This window comes from Mustela nivalis (assembly GCF_964662115.1).
Source record: "Mustela nivalis genome assembly, chromosome: 20".
NCBI classification, from domain to species: Eukaryota; Metazoa; Chordata; class Mammalia; order Carnivora; family Mustelidae; genus Mustela; species Mustela nivalis.
Window position 1 is genome coordinate 14550910 of NC_139039.1, and position 24251 is coordinate 14575160.

The following is a 24251-nucleotide window of genomic DNA, read 5'->3' on the forward strand; positions in this document are numbered from 1 at the left end:
TTTTTGGGTTGCCTTACCCCAAAAAACTATGTGGCACCTTTTCAGGTCGCTGAGATCCTGAAGTTTGCAGTTCCTCTCATGACTGTAGTGAACCCTCTTCAGTGTTTTTGTTGGTTTTGCTTTTTTTTTTTTTTTTGCTTCCCATAAGACAGATTAATGTCTAGTTAGCTCTAAAATGACTTAACCGTCATGCCATTGGATCTTTCATGTTCTTAGTTACTTCTATAGCAACCTCTCTGAACATGAAGAATCCTACATTCTTTGCTTACTCTATCTGGTAGCACCAGAGACTTGTGGTTTTTTGTTTTGCTTTTGTTCTTAAATTCTAAATAACCATCAAGGCATTGTCTGACTCCATAGTCAGAATTCTAAATGACCACACAAGAGATCATCATCACTACTTTGTGGAGGACAAAGCATAATACAAAAACCTTAAAAGAAACTCCTTATTTTTGAGAACGAACCTGAGGCAAACTGACACGACTGAGGAATGATAATACACCCGGGAAAGTAAAGCCCAGTTCATCAGTTCTTAGTACGTTGTGCTGTACTGAGTCATTTGGTACTAGACACTTGCACCTGGTGACAAGGCTGAATACAGCAGAGCCTCCCCAACGCCCTCTGGTGGTAGACAGTGATAGGGAGCACGCCCCGGCGGAAGGGAGTGCTAGGGAGCTCACCCTCTTAGTAGGGAGTGGTTGGGAGCTGGACAGGGGAGAGGGATATGGATATGGAAGTTCTACAGGGAATGCAGGCGAAATGGGGCACCTGGAGATTTAGGAAGTCTGCCCCTCCACCAAGGAGCAAGCTGCTTTGTCGCATACTTTGGGGCACTAGCTCTATGAGCTTCCCACATCCTTCACCATTCAAAAAACATCATTATCTTTTGTGTCTGTTGTTGGGGGTGTCTATCAATGACATGACTGTACTGTGGTGACAAGTGCACAACACTGTAAGTTAAAAACGAACAAAAAACCCTTATTCAAACAGGTTTGGCCTAAGTAAGGGGAATTTAATGCCCATGTATATGAAATATTCAAAGATATGTCTGACTTCAGGAAAGGCACGAACTAGTAGCAGGACAATATCACCAAGAACCTGATTTCCTGCGGTTTCTACTCTGCCTACCTCAGCACCGGGCTTCACTAAACGATGACTCCTCAGGGTCCTAAAATTGCTCCAACGTTCCCAAGGTTCATGCTTCTTCATTAGTATCAGCAAGGGTAAAGAGAACATATTTGTGCCAGCATTACCATAAAAAGTCCCAGGATTCACTGTCATTGGAGTAATTTAGCCAGATCCAAATACTGTGGCCAAAGAGTGGCTTACATGAAGTCATTGGTGCCAATCCCATATCCAGATTGTAATTTTTCTCCTTGGAGCTAACTCAAACATAAATCAAGAGCCATGTAGCTAAAAGGCCAAAAGTCCATACAAAATTATAACCAAGACAAAAAATAATAACTCTCTCCCTCTGGCTATTTGGCATGAGATTATAACATATTTCATTTTAAGACTGTTCAAAGCAGAGCTTTAAAAGAGCAGAAAACTGGATGTGATTTAATGTGCAACAACAGGAAATCAGCTAAATAATTCATAGTATATCTATATAATAAAATACTATGTCAGCAGATCTCAATCTACTATATCTCAAGTTTCATTTATATTCTTAAAAATTATTAAGGACCCAAAAGAGATTTTGCATTAATGTGCATTAAATATATCATTATTTAACATTTTACAAATAAAACTGAGAAATGTTTAAGAAATGTTTATTAATTAAAAAAAACCAGCAGTAAATCCAGTATATGATAACATAAATAAATTTTACAAAAATATCCCCCACAAAATAGAAGAATAGCATTGTCTGGCTTCACAGAAGTGGCTGGAGTCTCAGATCTGCTTCTTCATTCAATCTGCTCCTATATTCAATATATGGTCTTTTGGTTGACGTGTGTGGAGAAAGTGTGACCTTAATTAAGAGTATTTTAATAGCTTTTCCAGATAATTATAGGCACTCTTCTTTGAAACTATACCACAACTGGACACCTGTAGTTTCTTAAAGACTGGCTGCAGTGTACAATCTGAAACCATATAAATAAATGTTTTCATACTCCGCTACATTAAAATCCATTGGGCCACTTTGTGGTTTGGATGACTCTTTTACTCATGCATGATTTTATAAGATCACGTATTAGTCACCTAGAAAATAATGGAGTTCACTGAGTTATGCAGATCTTCTAAAAATTTTGTTAATCGTATGAATAATATCTCATTAGAGAAGCCTTTATAATATTGGAAGCTTTCAAACTCCTGGCAGCAGACACAAGTTTTCCAAAACTATAAATTCTGCCAGAAATCTCAAATTTTATCATTGCCAAGAAATAACCATCAGTTTTCCCTGAAGTGACAGGATGACTTGATTCAATTTTGAGAAAATATCCACCAAATGCCCAAGTCTCAATAACCAATCATAGTTTTCTATCAGTCATTCTTTTCAGTCAGAAATGGTAGTCCATGGAAAAAGAATTAATTCAGTTCACCATTCAAACAAGAGTTTTTCCTGGAGACAACCATCACACTTTGGTACAGAGCAGAAGTGTTTTATACACACTTGCCATTTCATCACATAAAAGATTGAGAAGATGTGTTTGAGGACTGAGAATTAATAAAACCAGCAATCTGGTGTCACTGTCTTGATTTGCACTTAAGTACCAGTGGTTTTACTCACGACTGCTTTGCACCCTCAGTGGAAAAAACATAGGACAAAAGGCAAATCACGTCTTGGTATTATGAAAATAGTTTTCCTTTGCAAATTCCCTGAAGGAGTCTCAAAAACCCCTAAAAGTCTGCAGACCACACTTTGAGAATCACTGTACTATAAAAAGCCACCAAAAAAGATTCTGTGGAAAACAATTTAATGACATAGAAAAAAATATTCATAATATATTCAGTGAAATATAAATTTCATTCTCTAATTCTACTTCTAGAAATAATCTAAAGTAGAAAAAAAGACAAAAATCACCAATATGAACGTGATTATATAAAATATAATATATTCAACATATAGAATGGTAGGTAGCTGTAAAAAAGAATGAGACAGACCAATATATATACTGACATGGGAAGTTCTTCATGACATATTAAGTGAAAAGAGTTTGTTGCAGAAAGTTGCATACAGCATGATCTAACTCACTTTAAAAAGCAGGAATGTATGTGTAGATATATATGCAAGGCATATAAATGCATAAGGAATGACGAGAGAACTATAAGTCTCGTATTTAATAGGAGTTACTTTCTGGAAAGGGAATGGTAATGAGATGCAGGAAAATGGGAATACAGAGATCTTTTGTGTTTTAACTTAAATGTTTTACAAAGAAAACACATTCATTTATTATTCATGTATCAAACTAAGAAAAGCAGTGAATACAGAGGCTTAGCAGGATACAAAGAAGTGGTTAACTGATGATCTGCTGGGTACAACCACCACTGATTTTTATTTTCTTCTTTTCATCTCTCCAGATTTCCTAGTTCTCCTACAATATCTCTTCTTTATTAATAGTGATTTTTGTTACAAAAACATCAGCTAAAGGCCGTAAGGTGAACTGGTTAAAGTGATATTAACCATGGTTTACCAAACTCAGCATCAGAGTATGGGTTTCGATAGCGAAGTCACATGTGCTACATAAAAAGGTATTACACTCAAACTCCAACATCCTCAAAAACTGAAAGTGCTCAAGGTAATTAAGTAAGTAAAAGTTAAAAAAAATATATATACACACACACACACATATATATATAATGCATATATAACATATATATTTTGTAATATTCAATATGAAGGAATTTAGTACTTGAAAGATAATAGAAATAGCATACAAAATACAAAGTGCATGGTTGCCTAGTGAAGTTGGTCTCTTTTGCTACATTATTTTTCTCTACATGCATGGAACCCAGAATGTTTCATTTTCACTGGTCTGTTCCACTAATACCATTTATCAATGTGTGTAAGAGCTTCTTATAAAGATGGTAAGGACATTGTAAAAATAACTATGCTTCCTTCGTTCACAAGAAAGCAAGCTGGTAATATATGAAGATTTTCTATCACACACGTAATCATCCTACAACCACCAGTCTGTTATTTATATCAAATCTGCACCCCTTAAACATACTGCTGAAATAAAGAGATTAAGAAACAGAGCAGTAACGGTTTCTTAGAGCAAGTGTAAAGGAGATTAATGTATTTATTCTATTCTACGATTACTCACTCAGGCTCTCAGAAGACTCAACTTTAGTAAACTGCACAAGGCTGGTTTAAGATGTTAGCTGTTCAACATATGAGTCAGTCTTACTTTTGAGATTAGAATAATTTGTTAACTGAAGTACTCCTTGCCACTATTTTCAGAAATGAAACACAGTTCCCCTCTTCTAATACAGTAAGACACACACAATTCCTCTGGCAATTACCAGTTTAACTAAAAAGACCTTTCTTTTTTGTTCTGGCCATTGATTTCTGGCTGGTGTCAGCTGAAGTCTCTCTGCCTTTGGCAAACCACTCAGGTAATTTTCTCTTTGAGGTTACAGAGGCAGGCTATAGGAAAAAAACAGAAAAAGAAAATATGTTAATGTTGAAAATGTGTCGGTTGTAAAAAGTAACATAGGTTACTGTATATATACCCCCTACCTTCCCTTGTAGAGTAAAACAAACTAGTGAGAGCCACAGAATTTATTTCTAGATCAAAAAGTAAATAAAAGACAAAAATCGCTATATCATTTCTTCAGGCAATTTCCTGCCATCTTGTTATCTGTTCTTGGGCACTCAAGTGTACATACACATTTGAAAAGGAAAGAACTAGATATTATTTTAGATTTTTGTCTCATGTGTACTTGGTTTGGGCTGACCAAAATGGTTAATTTAATGTTCGGAGGAAGGCATCTGCTCAGGTGCACACGCACATATAGACACCCACACATACACACAGATACAGCCATACACAGAATCACATTAGGTGTTTGAAAAAGCATGTGTACTTCTATGTCTCCAAAGGTTGACTGACTAGCAGAGCGATTCAAACACTATCAGTGCCTTGCAGAGTTGCTGGGACATAACAGATACCCAAAAAACAGTCACTGAAATAAATGAAAAAAAATTTTGTTTCAAAGAGTTTTTTGAAATCTGCTAAAAACAACAATTCGTATTGTTACATATAGTCAACCAACTTCTGAATGTACACATATGTAATAATTGCACAATTTTAGGAGACTTAGGCACCAAATGAAGCCTCGAGACCCTAAGTTAAAAGTCCCTGAAAAAAAAAAAATTTAGGAACCCAAAGGCAGCAGTTGTGTATTATGTGATCTGCAACTTGAAAAAGATAAAACAATTTTGAGTTATGCTCCATAAGCATAAACTGGTAGTAATTATTGTTATCTCAGTTTGACAAGAGCCTCAAACCCACAAGACAGACAAATCATTCCAAAGTAAGCATACCTTGGAATCCAGCAGTTAATTTAGTTATTGGAACTATCTGAAGGACTTTATGATAAGGTGACCTCAATCTAAGTTATAATGTGTCTGTTAGTTGAAGGTAAAAAGGCACAATTTATTCAATTTCCAGAATGAAAACTGTATATATGGTTCATCAATTACCTGCTATGTTTTGTTACATTTTCTATGTTTAAAAATGGTTTCAAAAGATTTAAGAGTGGGGAAAAAAGTAAAAGATCCTTCACAGAAAACTATGAATACATATATTTAGAAAAGGTTAAAAAACCCTATTAGCTGTTTTGGCTTAATTAAAGAAATCCAATGAAGAAGAAAGAGCTACTCACACTTTAGTAAAAGCTACAGAAAAAAAACAGGCTAAGGATAGCAAATTTCCTCACAGGGAAGAAAAATCCAGGAGAACAGATTACATTTACATAGACTGTATGAGATGATATTTGACTCAGAACTAATAAATACTGGCGATATATAATGCCACAGACTAAAGGTATTTGGGCAGAGATAAAATTGGTCCAGAAATATTTATTCTTCCATTAAGATTTTTTTTTAAAAATTTTATTTATTTGACAAACAGAGATCACAAGTAGGCAGAGAAGCAGGTAGAGAGAGAGGAGGAAACAGGCTCCCTGCTGAGCAGAGAGCCCGATGCGGGGCTCGATCCCAGGACCCTGGGATCATGACCTGAGCAGAAGGCAGAAGTTTAACCCACTGAGTCACCCAGGCACCCCTTCCCTTAAGATCTTACTAACATAATCCCTTGCAGCCTACAGTTGCTTGCAATTATAGTTAGAACACCTGCGTGCATCTGGAGGAAGGAAAGAAGTTAACATGGTAACAAAACCAAAAAGCAAAACAGAGCATGACATCTGCACAGGAACAGAACAGAGGAAAAAACACTAAGTCTTGTAGCTGAATACCATGGAATAAATAGGGACTGCCAACCAAGACAGAATTAGGTTTGAGCTCCAATTGAGTCACTTGCTAAATGTATGGCCTTATGAATGTTATTTCAGCCTCCGTTTCTTCACACAGAAAATGAGAATAACAGTACATAACATCTTTGGATTACCTGGAGGGTCAAATGAGAATATATGCAAGCTATCAAAACACATCCTGATTTAGTCTTGGTATTCATTAATTAGTAGCTAATGTCACTGAAAATGTTCTATCTTCTGTAATATTTCTACAGAATATGACCTTCAGTATTTACCACACTATTATAATAATGATCTGTTTCACTGAGAAAGAAGAAAAGTGCTGTATCTTTTGAGTCTCAACAATAAGTTTTTGGAGAGACTTTAATTATGAGAACTGAGTTACCTAACAGAAACAATGCCTTTCAGTGATTACTTTCTTCTTTAGTAGTCAACCAAAATTCCCAAAAACCATAGTTAGATTTTCAGGGGGGTTTTCTGATACCCCAAATTCTATTAACAAATATCATTAAATTGAAAATACAAAACATTAACTCGTTTATTGAGTATATGTGAGCATATATATGTAAGCAAACAGCGAAATATATGTTATATTCACATTTAATTTCATCTACACTAAGACAAATCTAAAAATAGTAATTATCAAGTTGGATGCAGTTATCACTAAAACTACTTTATTAATTTAATCTTAATTGAGAAATGAGAATCCGTAAATAAATCTGTTTTTAAATCGCTGGCTGGCTGATTCCAAGAAATTCCCAAAGTCTTAGGGAATTTTTGTGACTTTCATATTTTGGTGAAAAATCACAAGGATGTTTTCGATCAACCTTTAACATTATTATAGAACACAAAAAAGTTACAGCATGCACTATTTTCTTAGAGAACAATACAAAACAAAACTATGCCTAAAAAAGCAAAGTTTTAGAAAATCCTAATTGTTCTGAAGTATTGAATTTTAATAATAATAATTATAATATTATTCATAAGGCATTTTTTTCTGAGTATCTCAAAACAGTTTATAAATAATATTGTACATTTTAATTTATAATGAAACTTAGTGGCAGGGTAGAAAATATCGCATACATTCTCTCTTAGGCAGTAAAGAAAAATAAAGAGGAAAAAGGTGATTTGGGGAAGAGGGTTCTGGGAAGATGGTGGAAGCAGCAGCATAGTGTTTTAATCTCTCTGAAGCCCACCATTAAAACAGAATTGACAGGAAAACTCTGAACTCATAATCTACATTTACAATAAAACTAAGTTTAAAGGTATCCCAAGGAAATCCAAACACTGAGCATGTGAGGAGAAATCACCAGTAGCCATAAGAGCTGCAGAGTACCACTTACCTAAAACAGAAAGCAGAGGAAAGCAGTGAGGTGCCCAAGAAAAGAAGAACCACAAAGTAGCCTACAGATAGACATCAGAAACCATGATAGATTAATGGGAAAACAGCAACTGAAAGTGAGAGGGCTTCTTGCCTAACCCAACAGCAAATGACTTATAAATTGTGTCTTCGATGGCTAACGCAACTGGTTCCTGTGAACGCTCCTGACCAGCTACCACAATGCCTTCTGGGAGAACTACTGGAGTGAAATCGAATTAGCAGTTCAAGTAAAACAGAGACAAAGGGAAGAGTGACAAAAGAGTATATCTCATAAACTAAGTTTCCATATTTTGAAAAATTACACAAAATACCAGAAGGGAGAGCTCTGTGAACTTGAGAAAAACTACCTTGAAACATGCTTTCTTTTGAAAGTGCAGGAAAACTAATTTCATGTGAAAATGAACAACAGGAAAGTATAAGATCAAATGAGACACCAGAAGAGTTGCAAAGATATAGAATAAAACTGTAACCTCTTAAATGAGTTGAAAAACATTAAGAAAATTATTCAAAACATGAAAGAACACCATAAATCAAAATCAGAAAAATTCAAAATGGAGGAGAAAAGTTTAGTTAAGAATTAGAAGCAAAAGGAAAAATGTAAAGAAGTGAATACTAAAGTAGGAGGAACATAACAATAAACATAACAGAGTCTGTCCAGAGAAATAGGAGTGGAAAAGAAGAAGATGAAGAAGAAAATTTTAAATTAAGGAGAAATGGAAAGCTAGAAAGAATTCATGGAAAGTGACAAATATTGCAGCTAGGAAAGAAGACCTAACATATAGTCGAAGTCCCTGAAGAAGAAATATAAAGCAATGGGACAAATTCTAAGAAGTAAAATTTAAGAAGACTTTCCAGAAATTAAAAAATAAAAAAAAGATGCACTCAAATAATCCACTGTGTACCTGCATATTTTGGATCAGAACTACCAATATCAAGACAGAATCTTTCTTCATTAAAAAGGCATGATGGAGCTTCTATCTTGAGTAATCGCAATAGACGTAAAACTAACAATGCACCAACAAATACAAAGAATTTGTTTTGACATTATTCTTTATCAGAAGCCTCATATTCATCCAATGAAACAAATTAAGAGATATAATCCAGGTCAGCAGAGAAGATGAATGTTAACAGGAAAGATCTGAAACCAGTCCTCCAACAGATTCTACAGTATTCGAAGAAGCCTTCTGTACTTGGGAGTCAGATGAAAGAAAAATACTTAGGCTGGCTCATTCATCTCTTAATCTACTTCCTGTCCCCAATATCCTTGTTCTCCTAAATGGGGGGGGGGGGGGTTGGTAAATCCAGTAGGCTCAGCATGACTTCTACCCATCCACCCATCACCACCAAAATCTCCCCACTCTGTTGTCAGCATCTGATATTATTTCAATAAGGGAAAAGCCAAACGCTAATATGTGACTAAAATAATAATTCATATAAAATGTGCACCAATAATCAGGAAAAAATAACAAGTTTCACCTTTTCCTTCACTGATATTTCCTTCACTGGGAAAAACAAGGTTTTAGGCATCTGGTATAGATTTCAGAAATAAAAGGCTGGGAATAGAGGCCAAATTTCACTACTACCACCCAACATTATTTTCTTTAATATCCTTCCCACAGCTACTTCAACTGACTAAATAATGTAAAGAATTCCAATTAGGTTATCTATGACATGTCTGTATACAAGCCTAACTGAAGTACAAGAATATAAAGCTCTTCTTATTTTTAAGCTATTGAGAAAATGGGTTTAATTCTTGGAAATCTATAAAGACTATCTTGAAACTGGAATGGAATCCCCAATGCACTATATGAGAAAACACCTACTACCATGCTCAATTTATGATCTAGAAACTAAAATAGTTTTTTAGTAAATCACTAGTTTTCACAACTTTTATCACAGAATCATAAAATTTTAGACCTGGAAGGTAACAAAGGTTAAATTTTCAAATTTATACAATCATTTAATAGAATCATCATCAAAAACTAGTTCTCATACAACATATAGAGCAATAATTTCCAAAGCATTTTAATAAAACTAAAATAATACTAAATAAGACTAAATTCATGGTCTTTCTCAGAAATATGTATGGTATATGCGCAGGACCATGGGCAACAATTTTCCTTGTATCTAAGAGATTCAGCATGACAAGAACAAAGCAGGAGGAGATAGAATGATAGACAAACTAGTTTCGGGGGTATTTATAATGGAATTTGTTTTCATTTTCATAAACTACATAAACTGCCATAAGTTCAAAGCCAATAGTATGTCTATGAAAGCAAAAGGATTTCCTATATATATATATACATATATATATATATATGCATATATATATATGTAAAATCGGTATGAGGTAGAAGTAAAATTTCAGATGACATTCCACACAAAAAGCTAAATAGATGAGCTACATTTCCCTTTTTCTGTTGTTTAAAAAAAATCACTTTTCTCAGATAAGATTTATGAAAAACAAAGGAAATAGAGCACAGATTTTAAAAAGTAACCTTATATCGGAATTTATAACAGTTTAAAAAATACAGCATTTTAGTGTTAGAATATGTAAATCGAACCAACCGACAATGTATGAAAATTCTACATATAATTAACACCTTGGTATTAGCGCCTACTTCTTCCCTGCTTCTCTTAGAACTTGAACAGCTCTCTTCAGAGTTGGGGAAATATCTCTTTCTGTTGGAAGTACATGAAAGCTGGTCTAACAGTCTGTTGTCACAGTCTTTTCCCAGGATCTCAAGTGCCATGTGGATAAGGTACGTGTCAATGTTTTCAGGAACCAGCTTTCTAATTAGTTTAACTTCATTTATATCTGTAAAGGATGAAAAAAAACAAGAGTTGAAAATAAATTACACAGAACATTTTAGAAACCTATGAGCTGGAAAGAGTGAAATGCTTTGTAGAAAGGAAGGAGGAAGGTGTCCAAAGAAAATGTTTCTCTGGGTGCCTGGGTGGCTCAGTGGGTTAAAGCCTCTGCCTTCGGCGCAGGTCATGGTCTCAGGGCTCTGGGTTCGAGCCCCACATCAGGCTCTCTGCTCAGCAGGGAGCCTGCTTCCTGTCCCCCCACCACCTCTCTGCCTATCTCTCTGCCTACTTGTGATCTCTATCAAATAAATAAATAAAATCTTTAAAAAAAAAAGTTTCTTTTTAGAATGCCTATAGCCCTACAAACCAAAATGAAGTAAAGCATATTCTCCCCTCATCTCTTACCACCTGCTGCCTTGCTTCTAAGACTTAAAGTCAGGTCAATGCCATTGACTCTGTATAAATAATGTTTCAAACTGCTTCTTGTGAGGTGACCTGAGAACCAAAACCAACCTTCACAGAATTGTTTCTAAAGGAATTACACTTCAAATTCCAAATATCTATTACAATTTTTTTTTTTTAAGATTTTATGTATTTACTTGACAGAGACAGAGAGATCACAAGCAGGCAGAGAGGCAGGCAGAGAAAGAGGAGTAAGCAGGCTCCCTGCCAAGCAGAAAGCCCAATGTGGGGCTCAATCCCAGGACCCTGAGATCATGACCTGAGTGGAAGGCAGAGGCTTAACCCATTGAGCCACCCAGGTGTCCCTACAATTATTTTTCTAAGAGAACTTATTCTTAAAATAGAAGCTAATCGTACTTGTAAATCAGATGCTAATAAAAAAAAGACCCTTTCAATGGCTATTGTAGCTTAACAAAACATATCAATTATTTAAAATGCATATAACGAAATGAGTTTTTTTGGGAAAAAATCACTTATTTTCACAATCAAGGAATTTTTACTTTTTTTTAACTCAACAGAACCAATTCAGACTGTGTCTTCACACCTTTTACAAATTATTTAGCAATCTCCTACAGACTACTACTTATGTTTCAAACACTTTCAACAACACATTCATCTGGAATGCCCTAGAGTATCATAAAACTAAGCAGCTCAGTTTCACCCATCTTCATGTAATTATAAAACTGGTATCAAACATTTCTGACACCCAATTCAATTTTTCAAGATTTACATTTTCCTTTCTTCCAAAGATCTTATCTTGCTACTCTTGAACTTCAAAAACAACAACAACAACAACAAAAAAGAACCCCTGCAGTTAAGTTTAAAAAACAAAAACAAAAAAAATCAACAGGTGGTGTCTGGGTGGCTCAGGGTCCTGGGATCAAGCCCCACTTGGGCCTCCCTCATTAGGGAGTCTGCTTCTCTCTTTCCCTCTGTCTCTTCCTGCCTGTGCTCTCTCCAATGCACTATAAAATAAATTAATTTTTTTTTTAAAGATTTTGTTTGTCAGAGAGAGAACAAGCAGGGGGAGAGGCAGGCAGAGGGAGAAGCAGGCTCCCCACTGAGCAAGGAGCCTGATACAGGGACTTAATCCCAGGACCCTGGGGTCATGACCTGAGCAAAAAAGACCCTTATCATCCTGAGCCAGCCACTCAGACATTCCTACAAATAAAATCTTAAAAAACAAAAAACAAAAAACAAAAAACATGCCAGCAAGAGGTGGTTACCCAGCTAACAGAAACTAGGACCATGGGGTATATATTTAGCCTGTACTCTGTTACTTTAAAGTGTTAAGATATAAAACTGATCCTAATCAAAATCTTAGAAAATAAGATTTTACCTCTAAATGTAATAAAATTAGCAATATGACTACTATGTCTATTGACCAACTAAAATTCCATTTGTCCTTCAGTCATTATGCCATCCAAATACCACAGAAATTTGGCCAATTTTACTACTTCATTAATTTCTTAATGACTGAGGCATCTTCTTTTGTATTGTCTATCCAAACTTACTTTGAGTTCCCTTTTATTTGTCTTCAATTTTTCTTTGAAAACAAAATGACCCAAAGAATATTATATTACACATTTTTTCCATATCTCTAGATTCTTAGAAGTGGGATTGCTCGTTCAAAGGTTAAACACATTTTGTGTTTTCATGGGTATTTCCAAACTACCTCTGTAATTGTGCTTCTGCTACAATGAGCACTAACAACCTGTAGCTGACAAGCTCCTCAAATGTGGCTAGGATGGTTAAGAAACTCAATTCATCAATCTGAAATTAAATTTAAAAGGTGATACTTGAAAAAAAAAAAAAAACAACTGATATTTGATTTAATTATTGGAAAGATTTTAAGATGTTTGGAACACAGAGTATCTACTTTATTCAAATGTAAAGTTTATGAAAGGTAAATACAAATCAAGTATTTTCAATTAAAATTTAGCATCAGAATTGAGATATGCTAAAAATGCAAAACACATTCCTGATTTCAAAGGCTTAGTACAAAAAACACACAAATATCTCTTAATAATTCTATATTGATTATATGTTAAATGATAACATTTTAATATACTTGGTTAATTAAATTATATAATTAGAATTAATTACATGTTTATTTTTGTTTTTTTAATTCCATTTTTTTTTTCAAAGATTTTATTTATTTATTTGACAGAGAGAAATCACAAGTAGACAGAGAGGCAGGCAGAGAGAGAGAGAGAGGGAAGCAGGCTCCCTGCTGAGCAGAGAGCCCGATGCGGGACTCGATCCCAGCACCCCGAGATCATGACCTGAGCCGAAGGCAGCGGCTTAACCCACTGAGCCACCCAGGCGCCCCTTTAATTCCATTTTTTAAACTTTTTTTTTTTTTTAGATTTTCAAACTTATTTTTATTCAGGGAGAGAGAGCAATCAGGCACTTGAGATTAATGGAGACAGGGGGAGATGGAGAGAGAGAATCTTAAACGGACTCTATTCTTAGCGTGGGGCTGACACAGGGCTCAATCCCAGGGCCCTAAGATCATGACTTGAGCCAAAACCAAGAAATGGAGGCTTAAATGACAGCTACCCAGGTGCCCTATTTTTTTTTCGACTTTTTTAAAGTGGCTAGTAGAAAATTTAAAATTACAAACTGTGGATAACATATAGACTTGGTGAATCTCTGCTGTACATCTGAAACTAATGTAATGTTGTATGTCAACTATATTTCAGTAAAAGAATTTGTTTTAATTTAAAAATAAAATAAAATCGCATATATGGTTTGTATCACAAACATCGCATATATGGTTTGTATCACCATACAAATTTTCCTGTACTCTAGCCAATTAACACAATTACATTATATTAAATTCATTTTCTTTAATGGGTATTTAAACATTAGATAAATAAACTATGCACCCTTTATTTCATCACACTGTAAATGTACATTTTATAAGACAATTTTTGGAAACATAGTTCAATAATCTTGAACTATCATAGCATCATAGGATCAATGAATTATTTTGAAAGGAAAAATGAGATACTTTATTCCATCAAAACAAATCTGTTTCTAAAATTAGAATGTCCTTTTTTCATAAAACTATGATGTATCATTTATTTATGGTTTTAAACCACTGTTAGTGATTTAACAAATATACAAAGTTATTGTATATTATGTTATAATCTGAATGTAATTTCTAGATATAACTAGAAAATCCATATATTCATTTACACATTTCTGTAAATCCTCTACATTTGTACCTTAAAGTCATCCTACAATATGCTTATGCAAAAAAGGGGCATCTAGCATTAAAGATACATCTGATTGTGTCCTAACTTTCCAGGCAAGTAAGTGCTGAAAATTTCTATTGGGAGAATAATGAACACCGGCTGCACTCCAGTGCTTTAAAAGAGATCATATTACTCCTATTTTTGTGTCAGGTCCCTTAGAAGCCACCCTTAATTTTCCAGTTACATGCACATAAAGAATGGAAGAATGAAATTATTCAAAATATTACCTAGACACCTCATTAAATGCTTTAATTTATTCTTAAGCATAGTTAGAATTTCAACTCCATAAAAGAAGCTTAAAATTACATAAGTATGGATAAACTAAAAGATTAAAATGTTATAGAATTCCTTTAAATATTAAATTACAAGGACAAAAGATACTTAGCAAATAAGACAGCATGAAATAATACATATGATTTCTCAACTCAGAATTACTCTATTTTCAGGTATATTATGCCATAACAAAACATAGAGAATTCTCAATTCAGAATTTTGAAAAATTTAAGTGCCAATCAAACTTGTTCATTTAAATACCAAAATATGTGACAGAGCTACAATTAAATTAAAAAAAAAACATACCTGAATCATTAATGTAGTAAGTCCATCTGCATTTTTTTCTTTTCTTGTTCTTTTTAAAATTTTATTTATAAGAGAGAGAGATTTTATTTATTTATAGAGAGAGACCACAAGTAGGCAGAGAGGCAGGTGGAGAGAGAGGGGGAAGCAGGCTTCCTGCTGAGCAGAGAGCCTGATACAGGGCTCCATCCCAGGACCCCAAGATCATGACCTGAGCCAAAGGCAGAGGCTTGACCCGCTGAGGCACCCAGAAGCCCCCATCTGCACAATGTTTTCTCAAATAGGAGAACAAACAGTATTTTATCAAGGAAAAACAAGAATTCAAAAGTAAAGTTTCACATCAAAAACTGTTGTCTTAGTATATACTCAGAAAACTATAAAGTACTCATGAAAGAAATTGAGGAAGACACAAAGAAATGGAAAAATGTCCCATGCTCCTGGATTGGAAGAATAAATATTGTGAAAATGTCTATGCTACCTAAAGCAATCTACACATTTAATGCAATTCCTATCAAAGTACCATCCATCTTTTTCAAAGAAATGGAACAAATAATGCTAAAATTTATATGGAACCAGAAAAGACCTCGAATAGCCAAAGGGTTATTGAAAAAGAAAGCCAACGTTGGTGGCATCACAATTCTGGACTTCAAGCTCTATTACAAAGCTGTCATCATCAAGACAGCATGGTACTGGCACAAAAACAGACACATAGATCAATGGAACAGAATAGAGAGCCCAGAAATAGACCCTCAACTCTATGGTCAACTAATCTTCGACAAAGCAGGAAAAAATGTCCAATGGAAAAAAGACAGCCTCTTCAATAAATGGTGCTGGGAAAACTGGACAGCCACATGTAGAAAAATGAAATTGGACAATTTCCTTACACCACACACAAAAATAGACTCAAAATGGATGAAGGACCTCAATGTGAGAAAGGAATCCATCAAAATCCTTGAAGAGAACACAGGCAGCAACCTCTTCGACCTCAGCCGCAGCAACATCTTCCTAGGAACAACGCCAAAGGCAAGGGAAGCAAGGGCAAAAATGAACTATTGGGATTTCATCAAGATCAAAAGCTTTTGCACAGCAAAGGAAACAGTGAACAAAATCAAAAGACAACTGACAGAATGGGAGAAGGTATTTGCAAACGACATATCAGATAAAGGACTAGTGTCCAGAATCTATAAAGAACTTAGCAAACTCAACACCCAAAGAATAAATAATCCAATCAAGAAATGGGCAGAGGACATGAACAGACATTTCTGCAAAGAAGACATCCAGATGGCCAACAGACACATGAAAAAGTGCTCCATATCACTTGGCATCAGGGAAATACAAATCAAAACCACAATGAGATATCACCTCACACCAGTCAGAATGGCTAAAATCAACAAGTCAGGAAATGACAGATGCTGGCGAGGATGCGGAGAAAGGGGAACCCTCCTACACTGTTGGTGGGAATGCAAGCTGGTGCAGCCACTCTGGAAAACAGCATAGAGGTTCCTCAAAATGTTGAAAATAGAACTGCCCTATGACCCAGCAATTGCACTATTGGGTATTTACCCTAAAGATACAAACGTAGTGATCCAAAGGGGCACGTGCACCTGCATGTTTATAGCAGCAATGTCCACAATAGCCAAACTATGGAAAGAACCTAGATGTCCATCAACAGATGAATGGATCAAGAAGATGTGGTATATATACACAATGGAATACTATGCAGCCATCAAAAGAAATGAAATCTTGCCATTTGCGACAACATGGATGGAACTAGAGCGTATCATGCTTAGCAAAATAAGTCAAGCAGAGAAAGACAACTATCATATGATCTCCCTGATATGAGGAAGTGGTGATGCAACATGGGGGCTTAAGTGGGTAGGAGAAGAATCAATGAAACAAGATGGGATTGGGAGGGAGACAAACCATAAGTGACTCTTAATCTCACAAAACAAACTGAGGGTTGCTGGGGGGAGGGGGTTTGGGAGAAGGGGGTGGGATTATGGACATTGGGGAGGGTATGTGCTTTGGTGAGTGCTGTGAAGTGTGTAAACCTGGTGATTCACAGACCTGTACCCCTGGGGATAAAAATATATGTTTATAAAAAATAAAAAAATAAATGTAAAAAAAAAAAAACTGTTGTCTTACATACCATAAGTGTATAATCAAAAGAAAATTGAGTTCCCATAATCTTAACTTTATCAATTTTTGCTTTGGAAGTAAATTACAATAATATATTTTTTCATATTGTATTGTATAACCTATATACAGTATACTGACAGAAAGATGAATTTAAAAGTGTTCTCCTTTCTTTAAAATCAATTTAGTACTTATCCCTAAATGAAAATTTATTTGCTATATTCAGTATATAATGGTAAACATAAATGTTTTAAATACTGTTTTAGTCACTATTGATTACAGATGCTTCTCTTCTGTCAGATATTTGTTGAATCAGGCTGTGCAATTCTATGTGCAATTTTATATTCACATTTATATATTGTTTGACTTTAATTTTTTTTAAAGATTTTATTTATCTGAGAGAACAGAAGTAGAGGGAGAAGCAGACTCCCTGCTGAGCAGACAGCCTGATGTGGGACTTGATCCCAGGACTCTGGGATCATGACCTGAGCTGAAGGCATATGCTTAATGACTGAGCCACCCAGGTACCCTGGCTTTAATAATTTTTAATTTAAAAAAGTTGTCTAATGTCAGAAATTAAAATTGCTAAAATCAAAATTTAGAGGAGACTAGATAGAGAATATTTAAAGGCACTATACATAAAATATGTTAAACTGAATATAATTAAGTATATCTATTTTACCTATCAATTAGAAGTTTATAAACCCAAATCTTGTATCAGGATTAGAAACTGCATACTTCAGGGTGTCTAACGAATTCTTGATTTCAGCTCAGGTCATGATCTCAGGGTTCTGGGATTAAGCCCCACCTTGGGTTCCCCATGAGCTCGGAGTCAAAGTGGAATTGTCTCTCGCTCTGCTCCCCAACCCCTGCCTTGCTCACTCGGTGCTCGCTCTCTCTTGCTCTCTTTCACTCTAAATAAATAAAACCTTAAACCAAAAAAGAACTTGCATATTTCTTTCTTTAAATAGTTGGCAGTACACTTTAACATGGTATAGTAAAAAGAAAAACTTGCTCAGTCATTAATCTTTTAACAATTTGCAACTCTCTCTAGGCCTCAAATTCCTCTCTCTAAAACAGGGCGGGATTCGTAAAGTGAAAATTTAATGATTTCCAATTTCCTTCCCAAATCTAAAATCCTAACTTTACAACTATATGATTTGGAAAGCAACTTAGCAATACCTGGATTCTTCACCATAGCCAAATAAAATAAATGTTGTCAGTAATTGGGTAAATAACAGAATCTTAAATCCTCCTCTACCATTTTCACCTGCCAATAATGAACTGAAATTAGAACATCTATTTTATGTCACTCAATAATATTTGCCCAAGAATTCTTCAGTACTTGAAAAAAAAAAAAAAGGTAATTATAACCAGCCTGAATTAAACCTTAAAGTCTTAAGATTCTATAAAGTTCAGTTTTAGGGTGCCTGGGTGGCTCAGTTGGTTAAGCATCTGCCTTCAGCTCAGGTCATGATCCCAGAGTCCTAGGATAAAGTCCCACATCGGGCTCCCAGCTCCACAGGGAGTCTGCTTCTCCCTCAGACCATCTCCTCTCTCATGTTCTCTCTCACTGTCTCTCTCAAATAAGTAAACAAAATCTTTGCTCCCCACTGAGCAGAGAGCATGATGAGGGGGCTCGATCCCAGGACCCTGGGATCATGACCTGAGCCGAAGGCAGAGGCTTAACCCACTGAGCCACCCAGGCGCTCCTAAAATCTTACTTCTTGTACACTTTTTTATTAACTTATTTTCTTAATTAGCTACTAAAAAGGATAGAGTATAAAAGCAATCATATTTAGAGGGGTTTTTTTAAATGATTTTATTTATTTGACAAACATCACAGGTAGGCAGAGAGGCAGGCAGAGAGAGGAGGAAGCAGGTTCCCCACTGAGCAGAGTCCGATGTGGGGCTCGATCCCAGGACCCTGGGATCATCACCTGAGCTGAAGGCGGAGGCTTTAACCCACTGAGCCACCCAGGCCCCCTGGAGGGTATTTTTAAGAAGCTATAAGATCTTACCATTTACTTCTTCATTCATATCGTTATAATCACCATCACTGCCACCATCACCATCTACGAAATATTTATAGGTGCCAGAGCGTTCTGTCAGTCAGTATCTAATTATTTCTCACAGTTCTGTAAGAAGAGGCAACATTATCTTGCCCTGTTTTAGAGATAAGGAAACTGAAGCTTAGGGACACTGGGCCATTCACCCAAAGTCACATGGCTTTGAAGTGGTGCAGCCTATGTCGAAGTGAATCAGCTGTTACCAGAGCCTTTGCTCTTACTGACCAGGCTAACACACCCATCAGTACTCAGGATTTACAACAGACCGTCAATAATAGTCACAAGGGGAAAACGAAAAAAGAAAAAAAGCTGCACAAACTCAGATAATACGGCCTACTATCCAACAGCTCATCAAAAGACACATACATTTCTTTATGTCCGGAGAGATTATACATACATACATACATACATACATACATAAAAAAACACCAAATGTATTAAAATTAAGATGATATCTGAGTTTTTTTTACCTTCTCTAAAATACTATTTTACTTTGCATTGGAGAAAGAGGGGTTTTATATGATCACAATTCTAACTCTATAGAATAATTACTGCTTTCCTTTCTCTGCCTTAATTTCTAGTTAGATGGCTGCTGGAGTTACACTGGAATGGGACCAGGATAGCTGCTTAGCTTTCTTGTAGGAGGACTCAGAGCTAAGTTACCTTGGATGTTTTATCGCAGTCCAAGATATGGCCCTAAGGTTTTCAGATTTAGAAACCCAACTTTACCTTAATGAATCCACATTAACCATGTTCACAGATTCACTGATTTACAATAATGGGTTTATAATTTCACATAGATAAGTACCCAGATTAGCATGACTAGTGCATACTTTCACTATAGATAGACCTACATGAAAAATCAAATTGTAACCAGAAAGTGAGGAAGTGATATAGAAGCAGAATTAGTTGTTATTTTCCTCAAATAAGATCTTGGCATAACTTATCAACAGGCCCTCAGTATACTTGAAGTCTTGTTGGCCAGGATTAGAAATTGCATATTTCCTTCTTGTAAATAATCAGCAGTACAACTTTAATATGGTATAATACAAAGAAAAAATTTTAGGGGACCTGGCTGGCTGAGTTAGGAGAGCATGGGATTCTTGAGTTGTGAGTTTGAGCCTCACAGAGAGATTGTGCAGAGAGATTACTTTAAAATAGTAACAACAATAATAATAATAATAACAGGGCATCTGGGTGGCTCAATCGTTAGGCATCTGCCTTCAGCTCAGGTTATGATCTCAGGATCCTGGGATTGAGCCCCACATTGGGCTCTCTGCTCAGCAGGAAGCCTGCTTCTCCCTCTCCCACTCCCCCTGCTTGTGTTCCCTCTCTCACTATGTCTCTCTCTGTCAAATAAATAAATAAAAATCTTAAAAAGAAAGAAAGAAAGGAAGAGAAAGAAAGAAAGAAAGAAAGAAAGAAAGAAAGAAAGAAAGAAAGAGAGAAAGAAAGAAAGAAAGAGAAATGTGAATAAATAAGTAAATAATGTTTTAAGAAAAAAAAGGGAGAAAAATTTTAGTTCCCTGAGAATAATTTAGATGACGACTGCCCAGATTTGTCCCTGTCTTTCTCCTGTGCTTCCATAGTTGACCAATGCAACACATGAAGGTGTTCTTTCTTTACACTTCAGTCAAGTCTTTCTGGAGTTCAGAATTAATGCTGTCTTTTTAAATATGTTTTTTAAAGAGTTTATTTATTTAGAGAGACAGTACAAGCAGGAAGAGGGGCAAAAGCAAAGGGAGAGAAAATCTGAAGCACACTCTGTGCTGAGCACAGAGCCCAACTTGGGGCTCAGGTTCATGACCCTGAGATCAAGACTTGAGCGAAAATCAAGTCAGTCCCCTAAGGGATGACCCAACTCCCTAGGGAGCACGCAGATGCCCAATGCTGTCTTTAAGGTGACTTTAATAATTTTGTTCTGACCAATTTAGTACAGTATTGACTGTACTTTCAGAGCGTGATCTTATTTCCCTTATTTCTAGATTTCTGGGGGGACCACCTAGTTGTTCCCAAGAATTCAAGTTAATAAAAATTTAAGTATTTGCATTGCAGTTCCTGAGATAAGGCTTTCTGTATGTCTACTGTCCTAAGAGTCAGTATGTTCTGTCCTAAGAGTCTGAAAATATACTGAGTTAAAACACATCTAGTTTGTACATTATGGGGAAAAAATCCTCTGAGGTACCTAATCCTTAATTCTGTAAAAAAAGAGATAATCTAAAACTTTCTGCAGGGCAGGCAACTGTGCTCAGTCTCCACGAGCACAGCTGACACTCTGCAGCAAAGGGACAACTGGAAGCCCTTCTACAAGGGGCCAAGAGACCAAGGACCATCCCTTCAACACCACAGCGACTGAGACCACTGATTGCACTGCTTAGAAAGATTACTTACGTGGGCCAATGACAAGGAATCTGTAAGATTTAGGGGAAAATGAGAAATCAGTAAGCTATGAGAAATGAATATGGAAAAAAAAATGTGTTTTTACCAAGAGATGAGGTAGAAGTTAGAAAAGGATGAAAGCCCAGTTTGGGGATGGGAGCAGAAGTCATAATTTAAAGCTGCAAAGGAATACAGGAATTTCTCAGACTCAGACTTTCCTCTGATAATGGGAAGAAAGACTGTTTTTCAAAAACAACAGAAAAAGCATTACAAAAGTAAAGTTTCCCTTGTAGCATAAGGGGTTAATGTTGGTAAAGTGAAAAATGCGAGTGGGTTGCTTGTTTACTAATGACTCGAGTCATAGAGGGTCAGAGCATCACCTGAGTTGATGGGAGGGTTTCGGATAACATCAGCGATAATCTTCTGAACCTCTAGAGTCAGGCCTGCTCGTTCCATATCAAGTGGGCAGCCAGCTTTCAGTGCTTGGGTTAAGTGCATCCCAACCGTTGTGACAGGCATAGCCCTCTCCTTGGCTATACTTATCTAGAGAAACAGGAGCAAAACCACCAGCAAGGTCTTAAGAGTTTGCAATGTACCATATGTAAATAAAATGTCCAAAACCTTCAGGTAGTCAATGTTCACCAAGAAATAATGCACTGAACCTTCACTTAAAATTTTCATTTTCACTATTTCTTTAAAACTACCCATGTTACAGATCTCTACATGTTCTACCTTTTATACTTACTACAGTGAATAAAACAAAATCCTCCAGCTTTAACTAAGAACTCAATCCTCATCCCTCTGTAATTGTTCACTTCAAAAACCCATTAGTGGCAGAGACTAATCATTCTGTGTAAATCTAATAACTGCCACAGCCTTCTGAAAATATCATAAATTGTAACCAATATTCTGTATAATTGAACTAACACATGGTACTTTAGTTATGTGAATATCCAAGAAGACAAATCCTAAAATGCTTAGTGATAGTGCAAGGCTCCGGATGCATTCTATAAACGGTTCTTGAGAAAACTTTAATAGGGTGTTTTATATTGGCTCTATTCATAAAATAATAACCACAATTTATCAAGAGCTGTCGTTTTTTGCCTAGCATTAAACTTAACATGAATTGTTTTAAATTTAGGATAGCGTTACATATTTTATGTAGCTTTTTAAACAAAAGTAACTCCAAATCCATTTAAGACGTACATTTGATAAAACATTCTTTTAAATACTCAGAAAGTTTATGCAGCTCTAGATTATTTCATGATACCTTCTTTTAATGCATCTTGGAAGTCTGAATTTGGACTGTATTTATGTGAAGGCTGTACTTTCACAGAACGGAGCATTTAAAGCAGTATTTTCAGCCTTCAAAGGTAGGTTTTAAGTTACCTCATTAAATGTCTACCTTTTTCTACTACATGGTCTGCACCATGTGTGCATAATATCAGGGTTATTTGATACCAGGCATCAAATTACCTAGAACTAATTGTATTATTGCTCCTGATTAATTAGTCCTTAGGCATGTTTAATTTTGTGGTTAACTGGCACAGACCCTCTCAGCCCCTGGGAGGAACAGATAATTATACCATGATATTACACAATAATATACAAAAAAAATAGCAAAAGATATCAATGAAAATATACCACTCTATATTTTTAATCATGAATATATAATACAATACATGAAACTGATGAGGGAGCAGGAGGCTGGCTGAGGACAAAGCAAAAGCTGGCGCCTTGCACCCCCTCTTCACCCGCTCCCCTCCATATGTGTAGCATTCCTCAGGCAGCCCTGACTGCCATAAAATGATAAATAGTTAACTTGCAGGGATCACAATCCTGCAGAACAGGAATCTCCCTTGCCCTACAAGATGTCCTAGAGACCTGAACAGGGAGGTTACCTTATCAATAGCACAAATTTCCAGAGGCGAATAACTCTTGGTTCCTGAAGCCCTAATGTCCCCCTCCCACCATAAACTGGAGGAGACTGGGGTAGAAAGGAATGTAAATGATAGCCAGATCATAATGCCCCACCAAGAATCCCCCATTATCTTGATGTTAGTGCTTGACCTAAAGACGACATTAATCAAGCCATAATGGCAAAGACTCCCCCCCGGCACCTTGTAGACCCTCCCTAGCATGTGAGAACTCTGTCGAAATCCCCCATTCCTTCACCACCTCCCCCCAACCGTGGGGTATATAACATGCCCACCTTCACAACCCGGGGCAGCAGCTCTTCCTGCCCACGGGTTCTGTCCCCGTGCTTTAATAAACCACCATTTTGCACCAATGACGTCTTAAGAATTCTTTCTTTAGTCGTCGGCTCCGAACCTCCTCACCACACCGAACCTGACTTAAGGTTCTGGGACTTCATCAAAATCATGTATCAGGGCTGAGTATTAGAATGTACTTTATTCAGAAAATTTGGAGGCTACAACAAATTTTCTTAGTATTCAGTTATACTATATATGTGGTCAAATTATGTATTTATAAGCATATTTAACACATGTAAGTTACTATTTAAATAAGAAACTGAACTTAAAATTTCTATTTATCATGCAATTCACTTCAAAAATAGTACAATGGAATTGTTGGGTTTCTTCTATAATGGCTTTTGTACTTTTAATTTCAGGAATCTGACTGTTTAATTAGAACATCTATTAAGTGATGAAGACAAGCTATAAACTGTTTCTCTTACTTATACTGGATTTTAACCAGAATAAGAAGTATAAT

The 24251-nt window shown here is 36.0% G+C and overlaps 1 protein-coding gene across 19 annotated transcripts in view; it reads right to left on the reverse strand.

Moving 5' to 3' along the window:
- Positions 1-1756: 1756 nt before the first annotated feature.
- Positions 1757-24251, reverse strand: part of WRN (WRN RecQ like helicase) — a 145931-nt gene continuing 123436 nt past the window's right edge. For 15 of the 19 annotated variants that reach the window (XM_082715077.1, XM_082715081.1, XM_082715063.1 and 12 more), the window contains 3 exons: positions 21899-22061; positions 10426-10640; positions 1757-4591 (listed from right to left, as the gene is read on the reverse strand). In XM_082715077.1, coding sequence (XP_082571203.1) covers positions 4472-4591; positions 10426-10640; positions 21899-22061 — 498 coding nt within the window. In that variant the 3' untranslated portion in view covers positions 1757-4471. The remainder of the gene's footprint in view (positions 4592-10425; positions 10641-21898; positions 22062-24251) is intronic. The other 4 variants (XM_082715071.1, XM_082715070.1, XM_082715073.1 and 1 more) reach the window with 1 other exon arrangement.